The sequence below is a fragment of the Salminus brasiliensis genome, chromosome 18 (assembly GCF_030463535.1).
Source record: "Salminus brasiliensis chromosome 18, fSalBra1.hap2, whole genome shotgun sequence".
Lineage (NCBI taxonomy): Eukaryota > Metazoa > Chordata > Actinopteri > Characiformes > Bryconidae > Salminus > Salminus brasiliensis.
Genome location: NC_132895.1, coordinates 17,409,122 through 17,433,802, shown reverse-complemented (window position 1 = coordinate 17,433,802; position 24,681 = coordinate 17,409,122). Strand labels below are relative to the sequence as shown.

Genomic DNA, 24,681 nt, shown 5'->3' with positions numbered 1-24,681 from the left:
TCCTTTAGGTTAAGACTGTGTTCTGTGTTTTTTGTTACTTTTCATCCGTGTTGCTCTCACCAAGACAAATTCCTTGTATGTGTAACATACTTGGTGAAATAAAGAGATTCTGATTCTGATTCTGATCTATATTCTCTCATTACTTGTTTATAGATCCCCTACAATTCTGCATATCTGCAATATTGACTATTTCTCAGCTGCAATATGCACACATGTTGCTTTGTCTATATTATCAAATCTATTATCTCAGGATCTCTTTTCTAGGACCACTGCTATTCAGCAATTCTGAAATATATGCATTCATGAATTTCGCACTATTTCTATTTCAATGCAGTTTGTTACGTGTGAACATCGTCAGGATTGCTACTTCAATTGGTTGTACATTGAGAAACACCAATGAAGGAATCTGTTTTCCTTCGCAACGAGTAACTGAAGTAGAAGCGAACCACTCCGCTCTCCACTGAATGACGTGTAACCTTGCATTGTATGGGGGATTAGCTCAAATGGTAGAGCGCTCGCTTAGCATGCGAGAGGTAGCAGGATCGATGCCCGCATTCTCCAATGAAGTGAGTGTTTAGAGTTATAAATAAACCTCTGTTTTTTCCTGGAAGCTGTTTTGTTTCTGGTCTTGTTAAACTGTAGTGCTCAGCATACAACTGAACTGTACCAAACCGGACTGAACAGCTATTTTGCACTCTGCCTATTTGCACTATGACTATTTGTACATTTGTACACCTGTACAGATGTTCTTTTCTGTAAATATATTTTCAGGTCTTTATTACCTTTAGTACTTTTTACTTTTTTAATTTATCCCCTACCCTATTTATGTTTAGTGTCATTTTCCTTTAGGTTAAGAATGTGTTCTGTGTTTTTTGTTACTTTTCATCCGTGTTGCTCTCACCAAGACAAATTCCTTGTATGTGTAACATACTTGGTGAAATAAAGAGATTCTGATTCTGATTCTGATCTATATTCTCTCATTACTTGTTTATAGATCCCCTACAATTCTGCATATCTGCAATATTGACTATTTCTCAGCTGCAATATGCACACATGTTGCTTTGTCTATATTATCAAATCTATTATCTCAGGATCTCTTTTCTAGGACCACTGCTATTCAGCAATTCTGAAATATATGCATTCATGAATTTCGCACTATTTCTATTTCAATGCAGTTTGTTACGTGTGAACATCGTCAGGATTGCTACTTCAGTTGGTTGTACATTGAGAAACACCAATGAAGGAATCTGTTTTCCTTCGCAACGAGTAACTGAAGTAGAAGCGGACCACTCCGCTCTCCACTGAATGACGTGTAACCTCGCATTGTATGGGGGATTAGCTCAAATGGTAGAGCGCTCGCTTAGCATCGAGAGGTAGCGGGATCGATGCCCGCATCCTCCAAAAGCTCCTTTTTCAGTCTGTTCAGTACCACTTAAACTGCCCTAAGATCTCCCCCTATGCTATTACCTGCGCCAAACTTAACGACGACGCTGTTACACGGAAGGTCTATTGGATAAGCCCTGAAAAAGTCACGGAGTACATGAACAAAAGTTCACTACATTAGAAAATCCTTGTGATCATTTCCCCCTAGAAATCAATAATCATTGAATAAAGAACTATCTTCTCAAATCTGAAAAATAACGCACTTCCAAAAAGAAAACAGAAATCAATATTAATAAAAATAAACAGAAAACTATATTGTTCTTGGTGAAACCCTCATGCTACTAACTTCTTTCAGTGTGGGGGATTAGCTCAAATGGTGGAGCGCTCGCTTAGCATGCGAGAGGTAGCGGGATCGATGCCCGCATCCTCCAAAGGCAGCTGTTCAAGTTCCAACAGTAAAAATCACAGTAAAGAGTTGTCCTCTGTTCAGAACTTGAGGGAATGTTTTATATTCTCCTGCATAAAAACACAATTTGCCCACTTTTGCCAATTTAGACATCTAATGAATGGTCCTGAATCCACACACTTTAAAAATGTTACTGCTGACAAAATGTCACTGGGGAGAAAAAGGCAGGAAACGATGTTTGCAGTTAAGATTAAAATGATGTTGTTTGTTCGTTTTACCAAAATGTTTCGTTTCCAGTCTTTTTGCGCAGATTTGCAGTGTTGTTGCAAAAACTTGAAAGGGTGTATGGGGGATTAGCTCAAATGGTAGAGCGCTCGCTTAGCATGCGAGAGGTAGCGGGATCGATGCCCGCATCCTCCAATGAAGTGAGTGTTTAGAGTTATAAATAAACCTCTGTTTTTTCCTGGAAGCTGTTTTGTTTCTGGTCTTGTTAAACTGTAGTGCTCAGCATACAACTGAACTGTACCAAACCAGACTGAACAGCTATTTTGCACTCTGCCTATTTGCACTATGACTATTTGTACATTTGTACACCTGTACAGATGTTCTTTTCTGTAAATATATTTTCAGGTCTTTATTACCTTTAGTACTTTTTACTTTTTTAATTTATCCCCTACCCTATTTATGTTTAGTGTCATTTTCCTTTAGGTTAAGACTGTGTTCTGTGTTTTTTGTTACTTTTCATCCGTGTTGCTCTCACCAAGACAAATTCCTTGTATGTGTAACATACTTGGTGAAATAAAGAGATTCTGATTCTGATTCTGATCTATATTCTCTCATTACTTGTTTATAGATCCCCTACAATTCTGCATATCTGCAATATTGACTATTTCTCAGCTGCAATATGCACACATGTTGCTTTGTCTATATTATCAAATCTATTATCTCAGGATCTCTTTTCTAGGACCACTGCTATTCAGCAATTCTGAAATATATGCATTCATGAATTTCGCACTATTTCTATTTCAATGCAGTTTGTTACGTGTGAACATCGTCAGGATTGCTACTTCAATTGGTTGTACATTGAGAAACACCAATGAAGGAATCTGTTTTCCTTCGCAACGAGTAACTGAAGTAGAAGCGGACCACTCCGCTCTCCACTGAATGACGTGTAACCTTGCATTGTATGGGGGGTTAGCTCAAATGGTAGAGCGCTCGCTTAGCATGCGAGAGGTAGCGGGATCGATGCCCGCATCCTCCAAAAGCTCCTTTTTCAGTCTGTTCAGTACCACTTAAACTGCCCTAAGATCTCCCCCTATGCTATTACCTGCGCCAAACTTAACGACGACGCTGTTACACGGAAGGTCTATTGGATAAGCCCTGAAAAAGTCACGGAGTACATGAACAAAAGTTCACTACATTAGAAAATCCTTGGGATCATTTCCCCCTAGAAATCAATAATCATTGAATAAAGAACTATCTTCTCAAATCTGAAAAATAACGCACTTCCAAAAAGAAAACAGAAATCAATATTAATAAAAATAAACAGAAAACTATATTGTTCTTGGTGAAACCCTCATGCTACTAACTTCTTTCAGTGTGGGGGATTAGCTCAAATGGTAGAGCGCTCGCTTAGCATGCGAGAGGTAGCGGGATCGATGCCCGCATCCTCCAAAGGCAGCTGTTCAAGTTCCAACAGTAAAAATCACAGTAAAGAGTTGTCCTCTGTTCAGAACTTGAGGGAATGTTTTATATTCTCCTGCATAAAAACACAATTTGCCCACTTTTGCCAATTTAGACATCTAATGAATGATCCTGAATCCACACACTTTAAAAATGTTACTGCTGACAAAATGTCACTGGGGAGAAAAAGGCAGGAAACGATGTTTGCAGATAAGATTAAAATGATGTTGTTTGTTCGTTTTACCAAAATGTTTCGTTTCCAGTCTTTTTGCGCAGATTTGCAGTGTTGTTGCAAAAACTTGAAAGGGTGTGTGGGGGATTAGCTCAAATGGTAGAGCGCTCGCTTAGCATGCGAGAGGTAGCGGGATCGATGCCCGCATCCTCCAATGAAGTGAGTGTTTAGAGTTATAAATAAACCTCTGTTTTTTCCTGGAAGCTGTTTTGTTTCTGGTCTTGTTAAACTGTAGTGCTCAGCATATACAACTGAACTGTACCAAACCGGACTGAACAGCTATTTTGCACTCTGCCTATTTGCACTATGACTATTTGTACATTTGTACACCTGTACAGATGTTCTTTTCTGTAAATATATTTTCAGGTCTTTATTACCTTTAGTACTTTTTACTTTTTTAATTTATCCCCTACCCTATTTATGTTTAGTGTCATTTTCCTTTAGGTTAAAACTGTGTTCTGTGTTTTTTGTTACTTGTCATCCGTGTTGCTCTCACCAAGACAAATTCCTTGTATGTGTAACATACTTGGTGAAATAAAGAGATTCTGATTCTGATTCTGATCTATATTCTCTCATTACTTGTTTATAGATCCCCTACAATTCTGCATATCTGCAATATTGACTATTTCTCAGCTGCAATATGCACACATGTTGCTTTGTCTATATTATCAAATCTATTATCTCAGGATCTCTTTTCTAGGACCACTGCTATTCAGCAATTCTGAAATATATGCATTCATGAATTTCGCACTATTTCTATTTCAATGCAGTTTGTTACGTGTGAACATCGTCAGGATTGCTACTTCAATTGGTTGTACATTGAGAAACACCAATGAAGGAATCTGTTTTCCTTCGCAACGAGTAACTGAAGTAGAAGCGGACCACTCCGCTCTCCACTGAATGACGTGTAACCTTGCATTGTATGGGGGGTTAGCTCAAATGGTAGAGCGCTCGCTTAGCATGCGAGAGGTAGCGGGATCGATGCCCGCATCCTCCAAAAGCTCCTTTTTCAGTCTGTTCAGTACCACTTAAACTGCCCTAAGATCTCCCCCTATGCTATTACCTGCGCCAAACTTAACGACGACGCTGTTACACGGAAGGTCTATTGGATAAGCCCTGAAAAAGTCACGGAGTACATGAACAAAAGTTCACTACATTAGAAAATCCTTGTGATCATTTCCCCCTAGAAATCAATAATCATTGAATAAAGAACTATCTTCTCAAATCTGAAAAATAACGCACTTCCAAAAAGAAAACAGAAATCAATATTAATAAAAATAAACAGAAAACTATATTGTTCTTGGTGAAACCCTCATGCTACTAACTTCTTTCAGTGTGGGGGATTAGCTCAAATGGTAGAGCGCTCGCTTAGCATGCGAGAGGTAGCGGGATCGATGCCCGCATCCTCCAAAGGCAGCTGTTCAAGTTCCAACAGTAAAAGTCACAGTAAAGAGTTGTCCTCTGTTCAGAACTTGAGGGAATGTTTTATATTCTCCTGCATAAAAACACAATTTGCCCACTTTTGCCAATTTAGACATCTAATGAATGATCCTGAATCCACACACTTTAAAAATGTTACTGCTGACAAAATGTCACTGGGGAGAAAAAGGCAGGAAACGATGTTTGCAGATAAGATTAAAATGATGTTGTTTGTTCGTTTTACCAAAATGTTTCGTTTCCAGTCTTTTTGCGCAGATTTGCAGTGTTGTTGCAAAAACTTGAAAGGGTGTATGGGGGATTAGCTCAAATGGTAGAGCGCTCGCTTAGCATGCGAGAGGTAGCGGGATCGATGCCCGCATCCTCCAATGAAGTGAGTGTTTAGAGTTATAAATAAACCTCTGTTTTTTCCTGGAAGCTGTTTTGTTTCTGGTCTTGTTAAACTGTAGTGCTCAGCATATACAACTGAACTGTACCAAACCGGACTGAACAGCTATTTTGCACTCTGCCTATTTGCACTATGACTATTTGTACATTTGTACACCTGTACAGATGTTCTTTTCTGTAAATATATTTTCAGGTCTTTATTACCTTTAGTACTTTTTACTTTTTTAATTTATCCCCTACCCTATTTATGTTTAGTGTCATTTTCCTTTAGGTTAAGACTGTGTTCTGTGTTTTTTGTTACTTGTCATCCGTGTTGCTCTCACCAAGACAAATTCCTTGTATGTGTAACATACTTGGTGAAATAAAGAGATTCTGATTCTGATTCTGATCTATATTCTCTCATTACTTGTTTATAGATCCCCTACAATTCTGCATATCTGCAATATTGACTATTTCTCAGCTGCAATATGCACACATGTTGCTTTGTCTATATTATCAAATCTATTATCTCAGGATCTCTTTTCTAGGACCACTGCTATTCAGCAATTCTGAAATATATGCATTCATGAATTTCGCACTATTTCTATTTCAATGCAGTTTGTTACGTGTGAACATCGTCAGGATTGCTACTTCAATTGGTTGTACATTGAGAAACACCAATGAAGGAATCTGTTTTCCTTCGCAACGAGTAACTGAAGTAGAAGCGGACGACTCCGCTCTCCACTGAATGACGTGTAACCTTGCATTGTATGGGGGATTAGCTCAAATGGTAGAGCGCTCGCTTAGCATGCGAGAGGTAGCGGGATCGATGCCCGCATCCTCCAAAAGCTCCTTTTTCAGTCTGTTCAGTACCACTTAAACTGCCGTAAGATCTCCCCCTATGCTATTACCTGCGCCAAACTTAACGACGACGCTGTTACACGGAAGGTCTATTGGATAAGCCCTGAAAAAGTCACGAAGTACATGAACAAAAGTTCACTACATTAGAAAATCCTTGTGATCATTTCCCCCTAGAAATCAATAATCATTGAATAAAGAACTATCTTCTCAAATCTGAAAAATAACGCACTTCCAAAAAGAAAACAGAAATCAATATTAATAAAAATAAACAGAAAACTATATTGTTCTTGGTGAAACCCTCATGCTACTAACTTCTTTCAGTGTGGGGGATTAGCTCAAATGGTAGAGCGCTCGCTTAGCATGCGAGAGGTAGCGGGATCGATGCCCGCATCCTCCAAAGGCAGCTGTTCAAGTTCCAACAGTAAAAATCACAGTAAAGAGTTGTCCTCTGTTCAGAACTTGAGGGAATGTTTTATATTCTCCTGCATAAAAACACAATTTGCCCACTTTTGCCAATTTAGACATCTAATGAATGATCCTGAATCCACACACTTTAAAAATGTTACTGCTGACAAAATGTCACTGGGGAGAAAAAGGCAGGAAACGATGTTTGCAGATAAGATTAAAATGATGTTGTTTGTTCGTTTTACCAAAATGTTTCGTTTCCAGTCTTTTTGCTAAGATTTGCAGTGTTGTTGCAAAAACTTGAAAGGGTGTATGGGGGATTAGCTCAAATGGTAGAGCGCTCGCTTAGCATGCGAGAGGTAGCGGGATCGATGCCCGCATCCTCCAATGAAGTGAGTGTTTAGAGTTATAAATAAACCTCTGTTTTTTCCTGGAAGCTGTTTTGTTTCTGGTCTTGATAAACTGTAGTGCTCAGCATATACAACTGAACTGTACCAAACCGGACTGAACAGCTATTTTGCACTCTGCCTATTTGCACTATGACTATTTGTACATTTGTACACCTGTACAGATGTTCTTTTCTGTAAATATATTTTCAGGTCTTTATTACCTTTAGTACTTTTTACTTTTTTAATTTATCCCCTACCCTATTTATGTTTAGTGTCATTTTCCTTTAGGTTAAGACTGTGTTCTGTGTTTTTTGTTACTTGTCATCCGTGTTGCTCTCACCAAGACAAATTCCTTGTATGTGTAACATACTTGGTGAAATAAAGAGATTCTGATTCTGATTCTGATCTATATTCTCTCATTACTTGTTTATAGATCCCCTACAATTCTGCATATCTGCAATATTGACTATTTCTCATCTGCAATATGCACACATGTTGCTTTGTCTATATTATCAAATCTATTATCTCAGGATCTCTTTTCTAGGACCACTGCTATTCAGCAATTCTGAAATATATGCATTCATGAATTTCGCACTATTTCTATTTCAATGCAGTTTGTTACGTGTGAACATCGTCAGGATTGCTACTTCAATTGGTTGTACATTGAGAAACACCAATGAAGGAATCTGTTTTCCTTCGCAACGAGTAACTGAAGTAGAAGCGGACGACTCCGCTCTCCACTGAATGACGTGTAACCTTGCATTGTATGGGGGATTAGCTCAAATGGTAGAGCGCTCGCTTAGCATGCGAGAGGTAGCGGGATCGATGCCCGCATCCTCCAAAAGCTCCTTTTTCAGTCTGTTCAGTACCACTTAAACTGCCGTAAGATCTCCCCCTATGCTATTACCTGCGCCAAACTTAACGACGACGCTGTTACACGGAAGGTCTATTGGATAAGCCCTGAAAAAGTCACGAAGTACATGAACAAAAGTTCACTACATTAGAAAATCCTTGTGATCATTTCCCCCTAGAAATCAATAATCATTGAATAAAGAACTATCTTCTCAAATCTGAAAAATAACGCACTTCCAAAAAGAAAACAGAAATCAATATTAATAAAAATAAACAGAAAACTATATTGTTCTTGGTGAAACCCTCATGCTACTAACTTCTTTCAGTGTGGGGGATTAGCTCAAATGGTAGAGCGCTCGCTTAGCATGCGAGAGGTAGCGGGATCGATGCCCGCATCCTCCAAAGGCAGCTGTTCAAGTTCCGACAGTAAAAATCACAGTAAAGAGTTGTCCTCTGTTCAGAACTTGAGGGAATGTTTTATATTCTCCTGCATAAAAACACAATTTGCCCACTTTTGCCAATTTAGACATCTAATGAATGGTCCTGAATCCACACACTTTAAAAATGTTACTGCTGACAAAATGTCACTGGGGAGAAAAAGGCAGGAAACGATGTTTGCAGATAAGATTAAAATGATGTTGTTTGTTCGTTTTACCAAAATGTTTCGTTTCCAGTCTTTTTGCGCAGATTTGCAGTGTTGTTGCAAAAACTTGAAAGAGTGTATGGGGGATTAGCTCAAATGGTAGAGCGCTCGCTTAGCATGCGAGAGGTAGCGGGATCGATGCCCGCATCCTCCAATGAAGTGAGTGTTTAGAGTTATAAATAAACCTCTGTTTTTTCCTGGAAGCTGTTTTGTTTCTGGTCTTGTTAAACTGTAGTGCTCAGCATATACAACTGAACTGTACCAAACCGGACTGAACAGCTATTTTGCACTCTGCCTATTTGCACTATGACTATTTGTACATTTGTACACCTGTACAGATGTTCTTTTCTGTAAATATATTTTCAGGTCTTTATTACCTTTAGTACTTTTTACTTTTTTAATTTATCCCCTACCCTATTTATGTTTAGTGTCATTTTCCTTTAGGTTAAGACTGTGTTCTGTGTTTTTTGTTACTTTTCATCCGTGTTGCTCTCACCAAGACAAATTCCTTGTATGTGTAACATACTTGGTGAAATAAAGAGATTCTGATTCTGATTCTGATCTATATTCTCTCATTACTTGTTTATAGATCCCCTACAATTCTGCATATCTGCAATATTGACTATTTCTCAGCTGCAATATGCACACATGTTGCTTTGTCTATATTATCAAATCTATTATCTCAGGATCTCTTTTCTAGGACCACTGCTATTCAGCAATTCTGAAATATATGCATTCATGAATTTCGCACTATTTCTATTTCAATGCAGTTTGTTACGTGTGAACATCGTCAGGATTGCTACTTCAATTGGTTGTACATTGAGAAACACCAATGAAGGAATCTGTTTTCCTTCGCAACGAGTAACTGAAGTAGAAGCGGACGACTCCGCTCTCCACTGAATGACGTGTAACATCGCATTGTATGGGGGATTAGCTCAAATGGTAGAGCGCTCGCTTAGCATGCGAGAGGTAGCGGGATCGATGCCCGCATCCTCCAAAAGCGCCTTTTTCAGTCTGTTCAGTACCACTTAAACTGCCCTAAGATCTCCCCCTATGCTATTACCTGCGCCACCTTAACGACGACGCTGTTACACGGAAGGTCTATTGGATAAGCCCTGAAAAAGTCACGGAGTACATGAACAAAAGTTCACTACATTAGAAAATCCTTGGGATCATTTCCCCCTAGAAATCAATAATCATTGAATAAAGAACTATCTTCTCAAATCTGAAAAATAACGCACTTCCAAAAAGAAAACAGAAATCAATATTAATAAAAATAAACATAAAACTATAGTGTTCTTTGTGAAACCCTCATGCTACTAACTTCTTTCAGTGTGGGGGATTAGCTCAAATGGTAGAGCGCTCGCTTAGCATGCGAGAGGTAGCGGGATCGATGCCCGCATCCTCCAAAGGCAGCTGTTCAAGTTCCAACAGTAAAAATCACAGTAAAGAGTTGTCCTCTGTTCAGAACTTGAGGGAATGTTTTATATTCTCCTGCATAAAAACACAATTTGCCCACTTTTGCCAATTTAGACATCTAATGAATGATCCTGAATCCACACACTTTAAAAATGTTACTGCTGACAAAATGTCACTGGGGAGAAAAAGGCAGGAAACGATGTTTGCAGATAAGATTAAAATGATGTTGTTTGTTCGTTTTACCAAAATGTTTCGTTTCCAGTCTTTTTGCGCAGATTTGCAGTGTTGTTGCAAAAGCTAGAAAGGGTGTATGGGGGATTAGCTCAAATGGTAGAGCGCTCGCTTAGCATGCGAGAGGTAGCGGGATCGATGCCCGCATCCTCCAATGAAGTGAGTGTTTAGAGTTATAAATAAACCTCTGTTTTTTCCTGGAAGCTGTTTTGTTTCTGGTCTTGTTAAACTGTAGTGCTCAGCATACAACTGAACTGTACCAAACCGGACTGAACAGCTATTTTGCACTCTGCCTATTTGCACTATGACTATTTGTACATTTGTACACCTGTACAGATGTTCTTTTCTGTAAATATATTTTCAGGTCTTTATTACCTTTAGTACTTTTTACTTTTTTAATTTATCCCCTACCCTATTTATGTTTAGTGTCATTTTCCTTTAGGTTAAGACTGTGTTCTGTGTTTTTTGTTACTTGTCATCCGTGTTGCTCTCACCAAGACAAATTCCTTGTATGTGTAACATACTTGGTGAAATAAAGAGATTCTGATTCTGATTCTGATCTATATTCTCTCATTACTTGTTTATAGATCCCCTACAATTCTGCATATCTGCAATATTGACTATTTCTCAGCTGCAATATGCACACATGTTGCTTTGTCTATATTATCAAATCTATTATCTCAGGATCTCTTTTCTAGGACCACTGCTATTCAGCAATTCTGAAATATATGCATTCATGAATTTCGCACTATTTCTATTTCAATGCAGTTTGTTACGTGTGAACATCGTCAGGATTGCTACTTCAATTGGTTGTACATTGAGAAACACCAATGAAGGAATCTGTTTTCCTTCGCAACGAGTAACTGAAGTAGAAGCGGACCACTCCGCTCTCCACTGAATGACGTGTAACCTTGCATTGTATGGGGGATTAGCTCAAATGGTAGAGCGCTCGCTTAGCATGCGAGAGGTAGCGGGATCGATGCCCGCATCCTCCAAAAGCTCCTTTTTCAGTCTGTTCAGTACCACTTAAACTGCCGTAAGATCTCCCCCTATGCTATTACCTGCGCCAAACTTAACGACGACGCTGTTACACGGAAGGTCTATTGGATAAGCCCTGAAAAAGTCACGGAGTACATGAACAAAAGTTCACTACATTAGAAAATCCTTGTGATCATTTCCCCCTAGAAATCAATAATCATTGAATAAAGAATTATCTTCTCAAATCTGAAAAATAACGCACTTCCAAAAAGAAAACAGAAATCAATATTAATAAAAATAAACAGAAAACTATATTGTTCTTGGTGAAATGATCCTGAATCCACACACTTTAAAAATGTTACTGCTGACAAAATGTCACTGGGGAGAAAAAGGCAGGAAACGATGTTTGCAGATAAGATTAAAATGATGTTTGTTCGTTTTACCAAAATGTTTCGTTTCCAGTCTTTTTGCGCAGATTTGCAGTGTTGTTGCAAAAACTTGAAAGGGTGTATGGGGGATTAGCTCAAATGGTAGAGCGCTCGCTTAGCATGCGAGAGGTAGCGGGATCGATGCCCGCATCCTCCAATGAAGTGAGTGTTTAGAGTTATAAATAAACCTCTGTTTTTTCCTGGAAGCTGTTTTGTTTCTGGTCTTGTTAAACTGTAGTGCTCAGCATATACAACTGAACTGTACCAAACCGGACTGAACAGCTATTTTGCACTCTGCCTATTTGCACTATGACTATTTGTACATTTGTACACCTGTACAGATGTTCTTTTCTGTAAATATATTTTCAGGTCTTTATTACCTTTAGTACTTTTTACTTTTTTAATTTATCCCCTACCCTATTTATGTTTAGTGTCATTTTCCTTTAGGTTAAGACTGTGTTCTGTGTTTTTTGTTACTTGTCATCCGTGTTGCTCTCACCAAGACAAATTCCTTGTATGTGTAACATACTTGGTGAAATAAAGAGATTCTGATTCTGATTCTGATCTATATTCTCTCATTACTTGTTTATAGATCCCCTACAATTCTGCATATCTGCAATATTGACTATTTCTCAGCTGCAATATGCACACATGTTGCTTTGTCTATATTATCAAATCTATTCTCTCAGGATCTCTTTTCTAGGACCACTGCTATTCAGCAATTCTGAAATATATGCATTCATGAATTTCGCACTATTTCTATTTCAATGCAGTTTGTTACGTGTGAACATCGTCAGGATTGCTACTTCAATTGGTTGTACATTGAGAAACACCAATGAAGGAATCTGTTTTCCTTCGCAACGAGTAACTGAAGTAGAAGCGGACCACTCCGCTCTCCACTGAATGACGTGTAACCTCGCATTGTATGGGGGATTAGCTCAAATGGTAGAGCGCTCGCTTAGCATGCGAGAGGTAGCGGGATCGATGCCCGCATCCTCCAAAAGCTCCTTTTTCAGTCTGTTCAGTACCACTTAAACTGCCCTAAGATCTCCCCCTATGCTATTACCTGCGCCAAACTTAACGACGACGCTGTTACACGGAAGGTCTATTGGATAAGCCCTGAAAAAGTCACGGAGTACATGAACAAAAGTTTACGTATTTGAACTACATATTGAACATTTAGCCACATTAAGGTGAAATGCACATGGGCTGCTGTGGAAATTCTCTTTCGCAGGACCTTTCACTTTTTCAAGTTGCCATAACCTCCCAGAATGTCGAGATAACGTTGTCACAATTTTCTGAGAAATCACACTTCTGCGTTGTGAGTATTTACGTAGAAAGCAACCAATCAGGTCGCACAATACACCAAAACTATTGGTCGTCACAATTTCGTCACTGCGTCACCGTGTTTGCCGGGACGTACAGCAGGCGGCAGCACACAGCCCGCCCTGTGCTCGGTGAAGGGAAGGAAGAAGAGGAAGAAGACTGACCACTGAGAGACGGAGGAGATCGAGCACGCCGCTAAGGTACTGTGATCGAGTCGGTATTGCACTTTTCAGAATGTATATTTGAAGCCGTTGTCGGCTGTGCAGTTTAATTAAATGAGAACGAATCTGTATTTGTGCAGTTTGCATTTCTGTAAGCGTGGCGTTGTTTAGAAAACGGCCGAAGAGTGTGTGATGTTGAGGCCTGTTGTGTTAATCTACGTTAGCGCCATTAGTCTTTGTTCTGGTGCTGCCACAGCCGCACTAACCGCAGCTAACCAGCGTAGTTAGCTTAACTTCACCCTGCTTTACGTTTCCTCGGCTTTCTGTAGTCGAGAGTCTTCGCTAGCATCACATATGAGGATATCGACTTGAACCGGCTAGCAGTCTCTGTAATCTGTTACTTAGCTTACAGAGCCAATACCGACTGGCCATTTGTGCTAACGCTATCTTGCTAGCTAGCTACCTAGCTAGCTAGCTAAAGTAGCAGTGTGCAGTTAAAAGTAGTCTTTTCTACATGAGAGAGAAAGTAAACGGTCACTGTTCTCATCACTGTTCGTGTTTATCAACAGAAATTTTTTGTAATCATGGCCGAAGACGAGGGATTTGTTGTGAGAGTCCGGGGTTTGCCGTGGTCGTGCTCTGTGGACGAAGTGAGCAGATTCTTTTCAGGTAAGAAGGAAAGAAAGCGTCTCGTTTGTTTACAGCCCAGTTTTTGTTTCTGTGTTTTTTAATTGATGAAAACGACGTTAAACACGGCTTTTCAATTGATTTCTCTTGTGTTTTAGATTGCAAAGTGGCTAACAATGGCACAAGCATCCACTTCACATACACCCGGGAAGGCAGGCCGAGTGGAGAGGCTTTTGTGGAATTAGAGTCCGAGGATGACCTGAAGATTGCCCTCAAAAAAGACAGAGAGACCATGGGGCATAGATATGTGGAAGGTATGGGACTGATTTAGTGAACCATGCGATCGGGCACATTTCTGACCAAAAGTAATGAATATATAAAATGGAGGCATTCAAGTTTTTAAAGTAAGTAAGAGTTTTAAAGTAAGATTTGTAAGAAATCCTGCTTCCAGTTTAATCTGTATCTCGTATCCAGGGTCCCTGGATATGAAATATTTTAGTTCTAGCTGAAAATCTGTACATATTTGTCGAAGATAATGAATAGATACAAAACATTGTTATATAGAACAAAAAATTAATGTTCAGCACATTTAACAGTGTATTATGCTATGTCTGTTCTGGTTAAGTTTTCTTTTAACGTGTAAGGCATTGAAAGTCAAGTCAGTCATTTTGTTGTAGTTAAGCTCTAGTTTAGCTTGGCTTCCCTTTTTTTGTGCATTTGCACACGTGTTAATGCATTGCAGATTTAGGGGTTGAAAATAAAGGCATGTTAATTCACATCTTTGTTTGAAATACAGTTTGTATTTTCTGAACCAATACACAACCCTGTAGTCCATATGACGTTAGAACTGATGTTTTTGATAAACAAAATGTAAGTGTATTCAGAGACAGACATTGTATAGATAGATAGATCACTTTATTTATCCCACGGGGAAAGTCAGTTTTTACAGCAGCAAAATCAAACAAGAGAGCAACATAATAAAGGCACTTATCCAGCCTAAAGTTGTCTATTGGTAAACTCTTTCATGCTTCTTATTTTTCCCCCCCAGTATTCAAATCCAACAATGTGGAGATGGACTGGGTTCTCAAGCACACAGGACCAAACTGCCCAGAGACTGAGGGTGACGGACTAGTTCGACTGCGGGGTCTGCCTTTTGGCTGTAGCAAGGAGGAAATTGTCCAGTTCTTTTCAGGTATGGATTAGCAGTACTGGTTACTACTTTGCACTTGCAGATTTTTACAAGGTATTTAGACCAGAGAATGCTGCTCATATTTGACTTCCTGAAGCAGTGTGCATCAGGCCTTTTTTTTCCTTCAGTGTAAGTTTTAATGTACTCCATGACTATTCCCCTTTTTTTTATTGACCAAGTTTTTCGGACACCACCTCTCAAATTCTGAACCAGTGTGAGTGTGTGTGATCTGTGTTTTGTTTGTAACTTAAAAAATGAAACGCGAGAACGGTGTGTGTGTGTGTGTGACTGGGCATGTGATTTTAATATGTCCCCTGCTGGGGTTATCTGTCCTTGGGTTGAAGGGTTGGAAATCGTGCCAAATGGGATAACATTGCCGGTGGACTACATGTGGAGGAGTACGGGGGAGGCCTTCGTGCAGTTTGCTTCACAGGATATAGCTGAAAAGGCTCTAAAGAAACACAAGGAAAGAATAGGGCACAGGTGGGGATGGTTGGCGGGTTCAGCTGCTTTTCTTGTGGACTTCATCTTCATTAAACCTACAGGGCCCTTTGCTGGACACAGATTAAGCCTAACCCAAGACTAAAGGGCCTTCTTTTAGTCCGAGTCTTGACTTAATTTGTGCCTAGAAAACTGGCCTATAATGTCTTAATGCTATACCTGATTAAAATGCACACGTCTCCTGCAGAGGACTTTCCCAGCATTCATGGGTCGTGTAATTGTTTCTCACACGTTGACTCTTAGAATTTTTAACCTTAATCTAAATTGTAACTCTGTGCTGAAAGAATGTGGAGACGATCACTGTGAACACTGTTGTGCATTTGAGAAATGTCTATTTGCAGCCATTAACAAATGCATGAAATACATTTTTTTAACTCATTGGTTCAGCCTTACACCTTTGATGCCACTTGACTATAAATGTGAGGATTTGATCTGATGCTGCAGTTATGCATTGGCAAGATTCAACACACTTGCATTGCTGTGATGTTCAGGTAACTTAAAGAACTGCAAGTTTTTCAGGCACACAACCTGAGAGGCTTTAACAAAAAATGGAAATTTTGAGTAATGGGTCTTTGTGCCATCAGCGATCCGTTCTTTCAAAGTGCCAATACGAAAGGTGGTATTTCAAGACCTAGACTAAATGTTTAAATGCTTGAATTCTTAACCACAATATATCCGTGACCTAGGATGCTCTGCAGTGCTGCTGCATGTATACAGGGTTAGTTATATTTAGCTCTAATTAGGTTTGTGCTGAGCGTTTGCAGTAGAATTGGGAGCTCTGGCTAATGTTTGTCTGTATGTGTGTAGGTATATTGAGATCTTCAAGAGCAGCCGTGCTGAAGTGCGGACACACTACGAGCCTGCCCGCAAAGGCATGGGCATGCAGAGACCCGGGCCATATGACCGTCCCAGCGGAGGTGGCCGTGGCTATAATGGCATGAACCGTGGGGGATCCTTTGACAGGTCACGGCGTGGAGGATATGGGGGAGGTAAGATCTCTCAAGGACCTGGGATATTTAACCATTGTGAATTGTGTTGGTTAAAGATTGTATAGAGTTGCATGCATTTATGCAGGTTTCTGTGATGCATACTTATGAATGTTGTTTTATAGAAATATAAGGATTACTCAGTTTTCTCTAATTTTATGCTGGGGCTGTGAAATATGGGTATTCTGATTGTAAATTGCTACTTTTTTTGTTACTGCGGTAACATCTTACAATATATTACATTAGTTTATTTTGTAAAAAAAAAAGTATTAGTAGATACTTTGATTATTTGAAACATGCACAGAAACACATCTGGTACTGTAATTGGTAAATATCAAGATACTGGTCAGGATACAAAATAGGTTAATTAGCATATTACAGACTTCTGCAGCATCAGTATTACAGTAGTCGATGTTGATTAACAGATGATACATTCTGCAAAATTGTTGTTCTAGATGAACTGGTGTTGCCATGCATGTAAAATTTCTTGTTACTTTAATCCAGGAATGTCAGATGGACCGTATCGTGATGGTGGTTCCAACTTCCAGAGTACAACTGGCCACTGCGTGCATATGAGAGGTCTTCCCTACCGTGCCACAGAGAATGACATTTACAACGTGAGAGTCTAAGTCTTTCAAAATGACATTTAGTCTTTTTGTTTTTATTTTAATGATTTGTAAGGCACGCAGCGTTTCTTCTTGTCTTCTGCAGTTCTTCTCTCCTCTAAACCCGGTGCGTGTGCACATCGAGGTAGGCCCAGATGGACGGGTGACTGGAGAGGCGGATGTGGAGTTTGCCACACATGAGGATGCTGTGGCTGCCATGTCCAAGGACAAGGCGAACATGCGTAAGTGCAGCTGATTTAGAATCGGTTTTGTAAGTCTCTCATAAAACTGTTTGTAGCTTAATATTCTCCTTTTTATGTTTTTAGAGCATCGATACGTCGAGCTGTTCCTAAACTCAACAGCAGGTGGCAGCAATGGAGGCTATGGAGGCCACATGGTTGGCGGAATGGGTAAGTTATGTGGTCTGGCAAATTATGATCCTGGTGGCATTGTGTTTGCTGGGCATGAGCCTCAAGTTCTCACTAAAATAATGTAATTTAACTACCTTTTCATCCATCTGTCAACAAAACTCTAGACCTTCATCAGTCTGGAATGGTCATATCTAGTGAAGTCATAACACTTTGAACATGGTGAATGAGTGAATGTTTCTGTTCATTGTTTGCAGGTAATCAGTCCTCATATGGACATAGTGGTCAGCAGATGGGAGGTGGCTACACTGGAGGCTATAATAACCAGTCCAGCATGGGGGGATACAATGATTACAGTAAGCATCAGCTTTATGAAAATCTGTTTCTGTGACGCTCAAAATCGTGATTGAATATTATGGGTGTAAAATGAATCTGTAGGTTTTTAAAGTGTTTAATGATATTAAAAATACAATTTCCACTATTTGCACATTTATTTTCAGCTGTAAAAGCTGTGCTATATTTACATGAATTATGTATCGTGAACACATTTGAGTAGTTTAAATCACAGTTGAACTACACATTAAAGTGACTTGCACCACCACAGACTTGTGTATAAGTGTGTTAAACTGTTTTTTTTTTTTTTTGTTTGTTTTTTTTTTTTTTTTAAACATTCTCTTGCCAGCTCCAATGTAGTACCAGACTAATTCAGTGCTGATGTTGCTGTTTCACACCAGCCCCAACATGTGCTTCATTACTTATTTATTTATTTTTCTTTTTTTTGTCAGGTAATCAAAACAGCAGTTACTACGGCAGCAGTCGTGGATCTATGGGCATGAATGGCAGCATGAGCATGGGTGCTGGGTGGGGTATGTGACGGCAGCTGTGACATAGCTGAAGATGAAGAGCCATTTTGTTTGGGATGCCAAGAGGGCCATGTCTGATGGGGGTGGCTGCGATGAATTTGTTCCATGTGAGGAGTGAGAAAAGGACCAGAACTTTTCCTGCCCCTTATTCTGAGTGTTCACACTGCAGTCAGTGTCCTTTTTTCTTTTTCTTCTTTTTTTAAATTGTGAATCTGTTGAAACAGTAGGGTACTGTGGGGTACCCTCATTAAACATTTTTAAAGTTCATGCCTTAGTCACTCTCCTGTCCTCCAGCCCCACGAGCCACGTATATGCTTGTAAATATCTTGACTGTCTGATACAGAGACTGTAGATTACTTTCAAGTTCTTTAACATTTGCTTTGATGGATTTTGTACAATATGTAGGATTTTTTTTTTTTAATAAAACTGGAAAAACAGCTTTTTGGCAATTTGATACAAAATGTGGAGCTATTTTAAACTTTGAATTATGGGGCTTTGATTCCTTCACATCACTGATCTAATACACATGGTAAATAAATTTATTTGTGGTTACACTGTGAATTGATTTTTTTTTTTTTTTTTTTTTTTTTTTCTGAAACACTGCAACTGAGCCTAGCAGGAATGAATGCTGAACAAGCCATAGAAATGTTCCTAAAATCATGTATTACTTGGTTATATGCATGTTCAATTGTTCAAATAGCTGTTTAAAAGCAAAACAGAAAAAAATAAGGTCTGAATTTCTACGTTCACGGCGTCTACGTTGGTCGACCCTGTTTTGTGATTAGAGGAAACGGCTCTAGAAATGAAGAGAAGACTACAGTGATCTCCTGCCAGAGTCGACTCGCAACGGAGAGTCGGCTCTTTAGATTCAACCTCACCTAAGCATTTTATCTTAACTCTTATTTCAACTTTAGCCACACTAAAATGCAACATTTACTTTTAGCGTTTTTCTAGTAATTCCCTTTATTACAGCAGGATTTATTCAACACGATGTCTTCTGTTTTATAATTTCTTTGGTGTGTGTACTTTGCTCAACAGCGCTACTAGTGGACTGGCGAAAATCTTTTACTAATTTATTAACTTTAATTATTAAATCATTTTAAAAATAATCTTATTTCTATATGAGATCAGGCTGCAGCGTAGGTTTGCACAAGGTGGCACTCGAGAGCAAAATAAGTCATTTTAGAAAAAAAGAATATGTATTCTAAAATTATATTTAGCGCTATTATAAATAAAACAATAATACACATGTTAAGTGTTCAGATTGTGCTGCTAGATCATTTCAACTAGCAAGCAACCAGAAGCAGCTGCGAAAAGCTTAAATTCAGCATACCAGGGTCCGATAGGAGTCTTAAACGACAGTGTCTTATGTGCAATCGCCGCTGTCGTGATTCACAGAGGGAGTTTACACTTTCCTTTGTGCGTATGTAGAGTTGGAGGCAGTGCACTGACTGTACTCTACTGTACTGAGCCTCTCCCAGCTCATTTCCACTCCAACTGAGGACGGAGAAGGAGCAGAAGCCCTTCACTCCAGGACTGACTGGAAGCAGGACCACCTCCTCAACCCCTTTGGAATATGAATACCACTATCCTCGGGCTTCTTTTCATCCATTCTCTCGGTGGGTTTTTATGAACACAGCAGGTTTCACGTTTTATTAACACAGCGGGTAGCTAGATACTGCAGCTGCGGTTGTGCGTAGTTACACTACTTTAGCCTAAGGTTGAAGTCCACCGGCTGTGCCAGCCGGTTAAGTGCGCTTTTAACTCGACTGAAACTACTTTAATCGACCTCAAAGGAGCTAAAATATTTATATCTTTATGCTAATACGCATTATGGTGGCCGGACGGTGTCGTTTCCTTTGCTAACAACCTCAATTCGGGAGACTCACCTGTTCACTCGCACTTTCTTACAGTTTTCCTCAGCGTGTCTCGAGGCGCGCCCACGGCGGAGCGCGCGCACGCGAGTACCACGGTGGGGAAGCTCTTTCCGACCCGCACCCAGACTCCCAACACAGGGCATCACAAGGACGAGGACAGCTACATCTACGACAGTGGAGAAGAATACCTTTCTGGGGATTATGAGGAGGACTACCTCAGAGGTACAGAAGCCACAGTTCACTTAATGCCTTCAAATGCTCAAGTCAGCACTGTAGGCTGTTGTAAAACCTTATCTGTTGGAGAGCCAAAATGCAGAGGTCGGCAGAGTAGCCTTAATTCATTCTTAATTCATTTTTTATTTACCTCAAATGAGCTGCATAGTACATCCAGGACTGACCTAACATTTGTTAGGTGCTTTTTCTTTAGATACTCTAAAACATTTGTGTACAACTCCAGTCCTGGAGGCCAGGTGTTCAGAATAGATTAATGTCAAAAACATCAGCAATTCATTTCTTGGTTTTGCTGGCGTGCTCAAATAGGCAATTTAGCAAACTGCACTGCACACCGGCCCTACTGAACAGAGCTTTGCTGGTCTATAGTACACTGCCAAAGCCCAACTATTAGAGGTGTGACCAGTTGTAAAGGCAGTCTAGATGCCATCATCAACAAAACAGTAAAAATAAACATAAAGTAATTAATTAATCTGTATGACTACAATTAATAGATATATTAAGTTCCTCGCGGTTATACCGTAGATATATTTAAAGATAGGCAGGAAAGCATTTGTCCATCAACAATCTTAGTGGAGTAAATGGATCTAGTTACTGCCCACTTCTTAATACGATGGTATGTAAAGTAGGCCAGACGAAGTGCATGTTTTCTTTAAATGGCTGCCTGGGTCAGTATCTGACTGTCTTTTGTAAATATAGAGTACCCGATGGTAGTCTGGTGTACACTACTGGAGTTAAGGCAGTATTTTTGCTGTAATTGATTATTAGACGTTGGAGCTTTGGCTTACTTTGATCTACTTTTTCCCCCACAGTAGCATTTTCCACCAAGCCGAAGGACTCCTCTGCAATTCCCATCGCACGGAACAGTAAGAAAGGCAAACAGAGGAAGAACCCCTGTTTGAGGAAAAAAAACAGAGGTTACTGCGTTCACGGGGCCTGTCAGTTCCTGGAGACACTAAATCACACAGCTTGCATGTAAGTGCTTGATGTCTGATCTTTTAGGAAGTCATTACATTACATTAGACTTCAGTTCCTCAATTTTCATGAATTTCTATGTAATTACTGAATAATAATGCTTTGCATGTAGTAGATCTCACAGAGGTTATTTATTAAACATCATAGTAATACTCATAATCATATCTGCATATCTGTATGTATTTAAACCTTGAACTGTTTTTTCTTGCAGATGTGAGCCAGGATTTTCGGGAGAGAGGTGTCACTTATTCACTCTGCCTGTTGGTACAGAATTGAAAAGCTACAACCAGACTGCAGCTTTGGCTGCAATAGCAGCGGTCCTGTCTTTGATGTGTCTCACCTTCATTGGCATTTTGCTGGCCTTCAGGTAAGCTGATGAAGCTGTGTGTTAAAAACACACTTGGACATACTGTGCAAAATTTTTTTCTTGATACATGTTTCTGGCAACCAAAAAACACAGCATGTAATGTCTCTTTGCAGATGTCATAAAAAAGATGACACGGAAACAGAGAGCGAGGAGAAGATCAAACTTGAGGCAGCGAGTGTACAATAGTGCTGAAAGGTGAGCACTGTAACTCAGTAGAACAGTGACACTATACATACTGAGCATTCTGTGCTGGATACGTTTGGCCACAGTAATAATTATTATATTGTATATTAATGTTATGAAGTCTAAAAGGATCTATTTTACATTAATTCTGAATTAACATTTACAACATTTTGTTTCAGAGGGAGAAACTATTGCTTTGGTGCACATGCAGACGGTCAGACATGCAGGGTAATTGTCTCTACGAAGGAACTGGCATGGATGGCAGACACTCACTTGAAGGACATTATAAAAAATCAGTTATCCTCCTCCTGCAAAACACAAAGATGAGACCATCTGTATCTACCAGAAATGAAGAAAGTCAATGAATGTAGCTCCATTAAGTCTTTTTCCTTTCTATTTATTTTTTTTAACTGAAATGTTTTTATTTATGTATTTATTTTGCTATATAATCATTTTGTGTATGTATGGAATGCACTGTCAGTATATACAGTGCAGTTTGTAATTGGACAGTGATCCATTTTCTGTTGTTTTGGCTATGTGCTTCAACACTGGATTTAAAGAGACCATGAAGTGCAGAATGTATCATACTGCCTGCCATCTGAGGCCGAAGACAGAGAGAGCAGAAATGGCCTTGCTCTCTCCTGCTGGGTAGTCGACTCTCTGCGTGATGCTGGCCGGTGTTTGCTAGCCAGTGCCTCAGAGCTGTGTACCCTGCTCTTATTAAAAATTATAGACCTCATATAGTATAGAGCTCTATACACTATACTATACTATACGTATAGTATAGTTTCTATAGTCTAGAATATATAGACTATATATATGTGTATATATATACACACACATCTATGTTACATATAGTACAGGATAGTATATGGACTATAGGACTTTACATGTAGTATAATCCTTATAGACCTCACCCTCCCAGGGTTGGGAGAATTCCATGTGATAGGGGATACGTACTAACGAGTGGGTTGGGTAATTAGGTACCAAAAATTATGGGGGAAAATGGGGTAACAAAAATTATTAAAAATAAATAAATAAATTTTTAGAAATGCAGAATGTTGGCTGGCTTTTATACATCTGTGCACAGATTCTGAATAGCCCTCTATTCAGCAATGCTCTTTGTTCATTCCCAGTGTTCTACCTAGTAGGTATATTGTTAATCTGGTCAACCAATTTAATATTTGGGAATTTTCACTGGTTCTTTTTTTCTGACGTTTCAGCCTCACAACGTTTATCTGCTGCTGCAACTGAGCAGACAGATATTTAAAAGGCTCATGGACCTTGAAATGGTGAAAAATGTTTATTTCACTTCTAATTCCAGTGTGAGCACAGGCACAAGTGGTAAATAAACTGTCACTGTCCAAATATTTACGGCACTGTAGTTGTTTAAATGTACTTGTTGTACAATTCAGTAACTTTCTAAAAATGAATGCTTTATGTTTTGTTTGTTTTTACATTATTCAGATTTGCTTTTAATCCTAATTTAAATTGTGCAAATTTATTGATACCCATACTGTGAACAAATAAAACTTGTACGGAACTTTTTAGAGTATGTAAGTAAGATAGTTGTTTATTTCTGCAGTATTCGTTTTTTTTTGTCTTGATACCTTTAGATAAAAGATAAAGATAAAAATGCTTTAAATAATTAACAAATAAATAAATACTCCAGGTCAGTTGAATTACATAATAATAAAATGTAAGATATCAAAAGTGAAGATGTGTTCAATGCTGAGTACCACAAATGGGTGTGAACATTTTTGTAGCTCATACACAATCACTAGCTAAGAGCTTATCACTAGATACTTAGTTAGTTAGTCAGTGGCTGACAGATGTGTTGCGGGCTCTGATACAGCAGTTCTCAGAGGTCCAAAATAGTCTGGATGTTTAAGCTACAGCTTTGCTTCAGAAGCCTTGTCCCCAAGCCCCCAAACACACACACTACTGTACTACAGTGGTACAGAATGCAGTACTACTTGTATTTAATTATTTTAAAAATATTTTTAGGACAATAGAATCTTTTTTAGAAAAATCCATTGTGTTGCTCTCTGACAGGATTTTGGCCTGTTTTTTTTCTCTGTTCAGTGCAAGTACTTTCCTTACATATTTATAAAAATTAAACAACACTGATGTTTATTTTACCATGCTAGTATAACCACAGTCAGCTATACAGCAAGATGGTTTGATGGATAGTAGTCAAAAAAAAATCAAATCAAAAAGATCACCAATCAGCATAACATTAGTACCACCTGCCCAATATTGAGGAAGGCCCCCTTGCCCCACAGCAGATCTGACCACTCGAGTCATAGGCTCCACAAAACCTCTGTAGGTGTCCTGTTGTATCTGGCACAAAGACGTTAGCAGCAGATCCTTTAAGTCCTGTAAGTTGTAAGATGGGACCTCCATGGACCGCATCAATGGGCCTTAGGGGCCGATGGCCCTGTCGCCGATTCACCGGTTGTCCTTTCTTGAACCACTTTTGGTAGGTACTGACTACTGCATACTGGGAACCTCCCACAGGACCTGCTTGATGTTTTGATGCCCAGCAAACACGTGTTTTCTCCTTCCAACGCTTTACCTCCGAGAACTAACTGTTCACCTCCTGCCTACTACATCCCAACCCTCAATGCCACTGTAGATAATCAGAGTTATTCACTTTACTTCACTGGTGCTAATTTTATGGCTGATCAGTGCATGTTAAAATTTAAT

The 24,681-nt window shown here is 39.3% G+C and overlaps 2 protein-coding genes and 19 non-coding genes across 22 annotated transcripts; all 21 read left to right on the top strand.

Annotated features, from left to right (window-relative positions):
* The first annotated feature begins 2,136 nt into the window (after window positions 1–2,136).
* On the top strand, window positions 2,137–2,209 carry trnaa-agc (transfer RNA alanine (anticodon AGC)). Its single transcript has one exon. It is a non-coding gene; the product is annotated as a tRNA-Ala (tRNA).
* Window positions 2,210–2,977: 768 nt separating this feature from the next.
* Window positions 2,978–3,050, top strand: trnaa-agc (transfer RNA alanine (anticodon AGC)). The gene has a single exon. It is a non-coding gene; the product is annotated as a tRNA-Ala (tRNA).
* A 340-nt stretch (window positions 3,051–3,390) lies between these two features.
* Window positions 3,391–3,463, top strand: trnaa-agc (transfer RNA alanine (anticodon AGC)). Its single transcript has one exon. It is a non-coding gene; the product is annotated as a tRNA-Ala (tRNA).
* A 322-nt stretch (window positions 3,464–3,785) lies between these two features.
* On the top strand, window positions 3,786–3,858 carry trnaa-agc (transfer RNA alanine (anticodon AGC)). Its single transcript has one exon. It is a non-coding gene; the product is annotated as a tRNA-Ala (tRNA).
* Window positions 3,859–4,628: 770 nt separating this feature from the next.
* trnaa-agc (transfer RNA alanine (anticodon AGC)) lies at window positions 4,629–4,701 on the top strand. The gene has a single exon. It is a non-coding gene; the product is annotated as a tRNA-Ala (tRNA).
* Window positions 4,702–5,041: 340 nt separating this feature from the next.
* Window positions 5,042–5,114, top strand: trnaa-agc (transfer RNA alanine (anticodon AGC)). Its single transcript has one exon. It is a non-coding gene; the product is annotated as a tRNA-Ala (tRNA).
* Window positions 5,115–5,436: 322 nt separating this feature from the next.
* On the top strand, window positions 5,437–5,509 carry trnaa-agc (transfer RNA alanine (anticodon AGC)). The gene has a single exon. It is a non-coding gene; the product is annotated as a tRNA-Ala (tRNA).
* Window positions 5,510–6,279: 770 nt separating this feature from the next.
* trnaa-agc (transfer RNA alanine (anticodon AGC)) lies at window positions 6,280–6,352 on the top strand. Its single transcript has one exon. It is a non-coding gene; the product is annotated as a tRNA-Ala (tRNA).
* A 340-nt stretch (window positions 6,353–6,692) lies between these two features.
* Window positions 6,693–6,765, top strand: trnaa-agc (transfer RNA alanine (anticodon AGC)). Its single transcript has one exon. It is a non-coding gene; the product is annotated as a tRNA-Ala (tRNA).
* A 322-nt stretch (window positions 6,766–7,087) lies between these two features.
* On the top strand, window positions 7,088–7,160 carry trnaa-agc (transfer RNA alanine (anticodon AGC)). Its single transcript has one exon. It is a non-coding gene; the product is annotated as a tRNA-Ala (tRNA).
* A 770-nt stretch (window positions 7,161–7,930) lies between these two features.
* trnaa-agc (transfer RNA alanine (anticodon AGC)) lies at window positions 7,931–8,003 on the top strand. The gene has a single exon. It is a non-coding gene; the product is annotated as a tRNA-Ala (tRNA).
* Window positions 8,004–8,343: 340 nt separating this feature from the next.
* Window positions 8,344–8,416, top strand: trnaa-agc (transfer RNA alanine (anticodon AGC)). Its single transcript has one exon. It is a non-coding gene; the product is annotated as a tRNA-Ala (tRNA).
* Window positions 8,417–8,738: 322 nt separating this feature from the next.
* Window positions 8,739–8,811, top strand: trnaa-agc (transfer RNA alanine (anticodon AGC)). Its single transcript has one exon. It is a non-coding gene; the product is annotated as a tRNA-Ala (tRNA).
* A 770-nt stretch (window positions 8,812–9,581) lies between these two features.
* Window positions 9,582–9,654, top strand: trnaa-agc (transfer RNA alanine (anticodon AGC)). The gene has a single exon. It is a non-coding gene; the product is annotated as a tRNA-Ala (tRNA).
* Window positions 9,655–9,993: 339 nt separating this feature from the next.
* On the top strand, window positions 9,994–10,066 carry trnaa-agc (transfer RNA alanine (anticodon AGC)). Its single transcript has one exon. It is a non-coding gene; the product is annotated as a tRNA-Ala (tRNA).
* A 322-nt stretch (window positions 10,067–10,388) lies between these two features.
* Window positions 10,389–10,461, top strand: trnaa-agc (transfer RNA alanine (anticodon AGC)). Its single transcript has one exon. It is a non-coding gene; the product is annotated as a tRNA-Ala (tRNA).
* A 768-nt stretch (window positions 10,462–11,229) lies between these two features.
* Window positions 11,230–11,302, top strand: trnaa-agc (transfer RNA alanine (anticodon AGC)). Its single transcript has one exon. It is a non-coding gene; the product is annotated as a tRNA-Ala (tRNA).
* Window positions 11,303–11,797: 495 nt separating this feature from the next.
* trnaa-agc (transfer RNA alanine (anticodon AGC)) lies at window positions 11,798–11,870 on the top strand. The gene has a single exon. It is a non-coding gene; the product is annotated as a tRNA-Ala (tRNA).
* A 770-nt stretch (window positions 11,871–12,640) lies between these two features.
* trnaa-agc (transfer RNA alanine (anticodon AGC)) lies at window positions 12,641–12,713 on the top strand. Its single transcript has one exon. It is a non-coding gene; the product is annotated as a tRNA-Ala (tRNA).
* A 433-nt stretch (window positions 12,714–13,146) lies between these two features.
* hnrnph1l (heterogeneous nuclear ribonucleoprotein H1, like) lies at window positions 13,147–18,891 on the top strand. Its single transcript, XM_072662114.1, has 11 exons — window positions 13,147–13,239; window positions 13,770–13,869; window positions 13,986–14,141; window positions 14,876–15,019; window positions 15,361–15,499; window positions 16,325–16,506; window positions 17,008–17,120; window positions 17,215–17,350; window positions 17,435–17,518; window positions 17,734–17,832; window positions 18,262–18,891. Exons 2-11 carry the CDS (start codon window positions 13,785–13,787, stop codon window positions 18,348–18,350), a joined length of 1,227 nt encoding a protein of 408 aa, XP_072518215.1. The 5' UTR covers window positions 13,147–13,239; window positions 13,770–13,784; the 3' UTR covers window positions 18,351–18,891.
* A 926-nt stretch (window positions 18,892–19,817) lies between these two features.
* On the top strand, window positions 19,818–23,505 carry hbegfb (heparin-binding EGF-like growth factor b). 2 transcript variants are annotated; one of them, XM_072662118.1, is made up of 6 exons: window positions 19,818–19,958; window positions 20,253–20,438; window positions 21,263–21,422; window positions 21,634–21,789; window positions 21,903–21,984; window positions 22,152–23,505. In XM_072662118.1, the coding sequence occupies exons 1-5, from the start codon at window positions 19,916–19,918 to the stop codon at window positions 21,973–21,975; spliced, it is 618 nt and encodes a 205-aa protein (XP_072518219.1). In that variant the 5' UTR covers window positions 19,818–19,915; the 3' UTR covers window positions 21,976–21,984; window positions 22,152–23,505. The 2 variants fall into 2 exon arrangements, with proteins under 2 accessions (XP_072518219.1, XP_072518218.1); XM_072662117.1 differs by having other exon boundaries at window positions 21,260–21,422.
* Window positions 23,506–24,681: the final 1,176 nt, after the last annotated feature.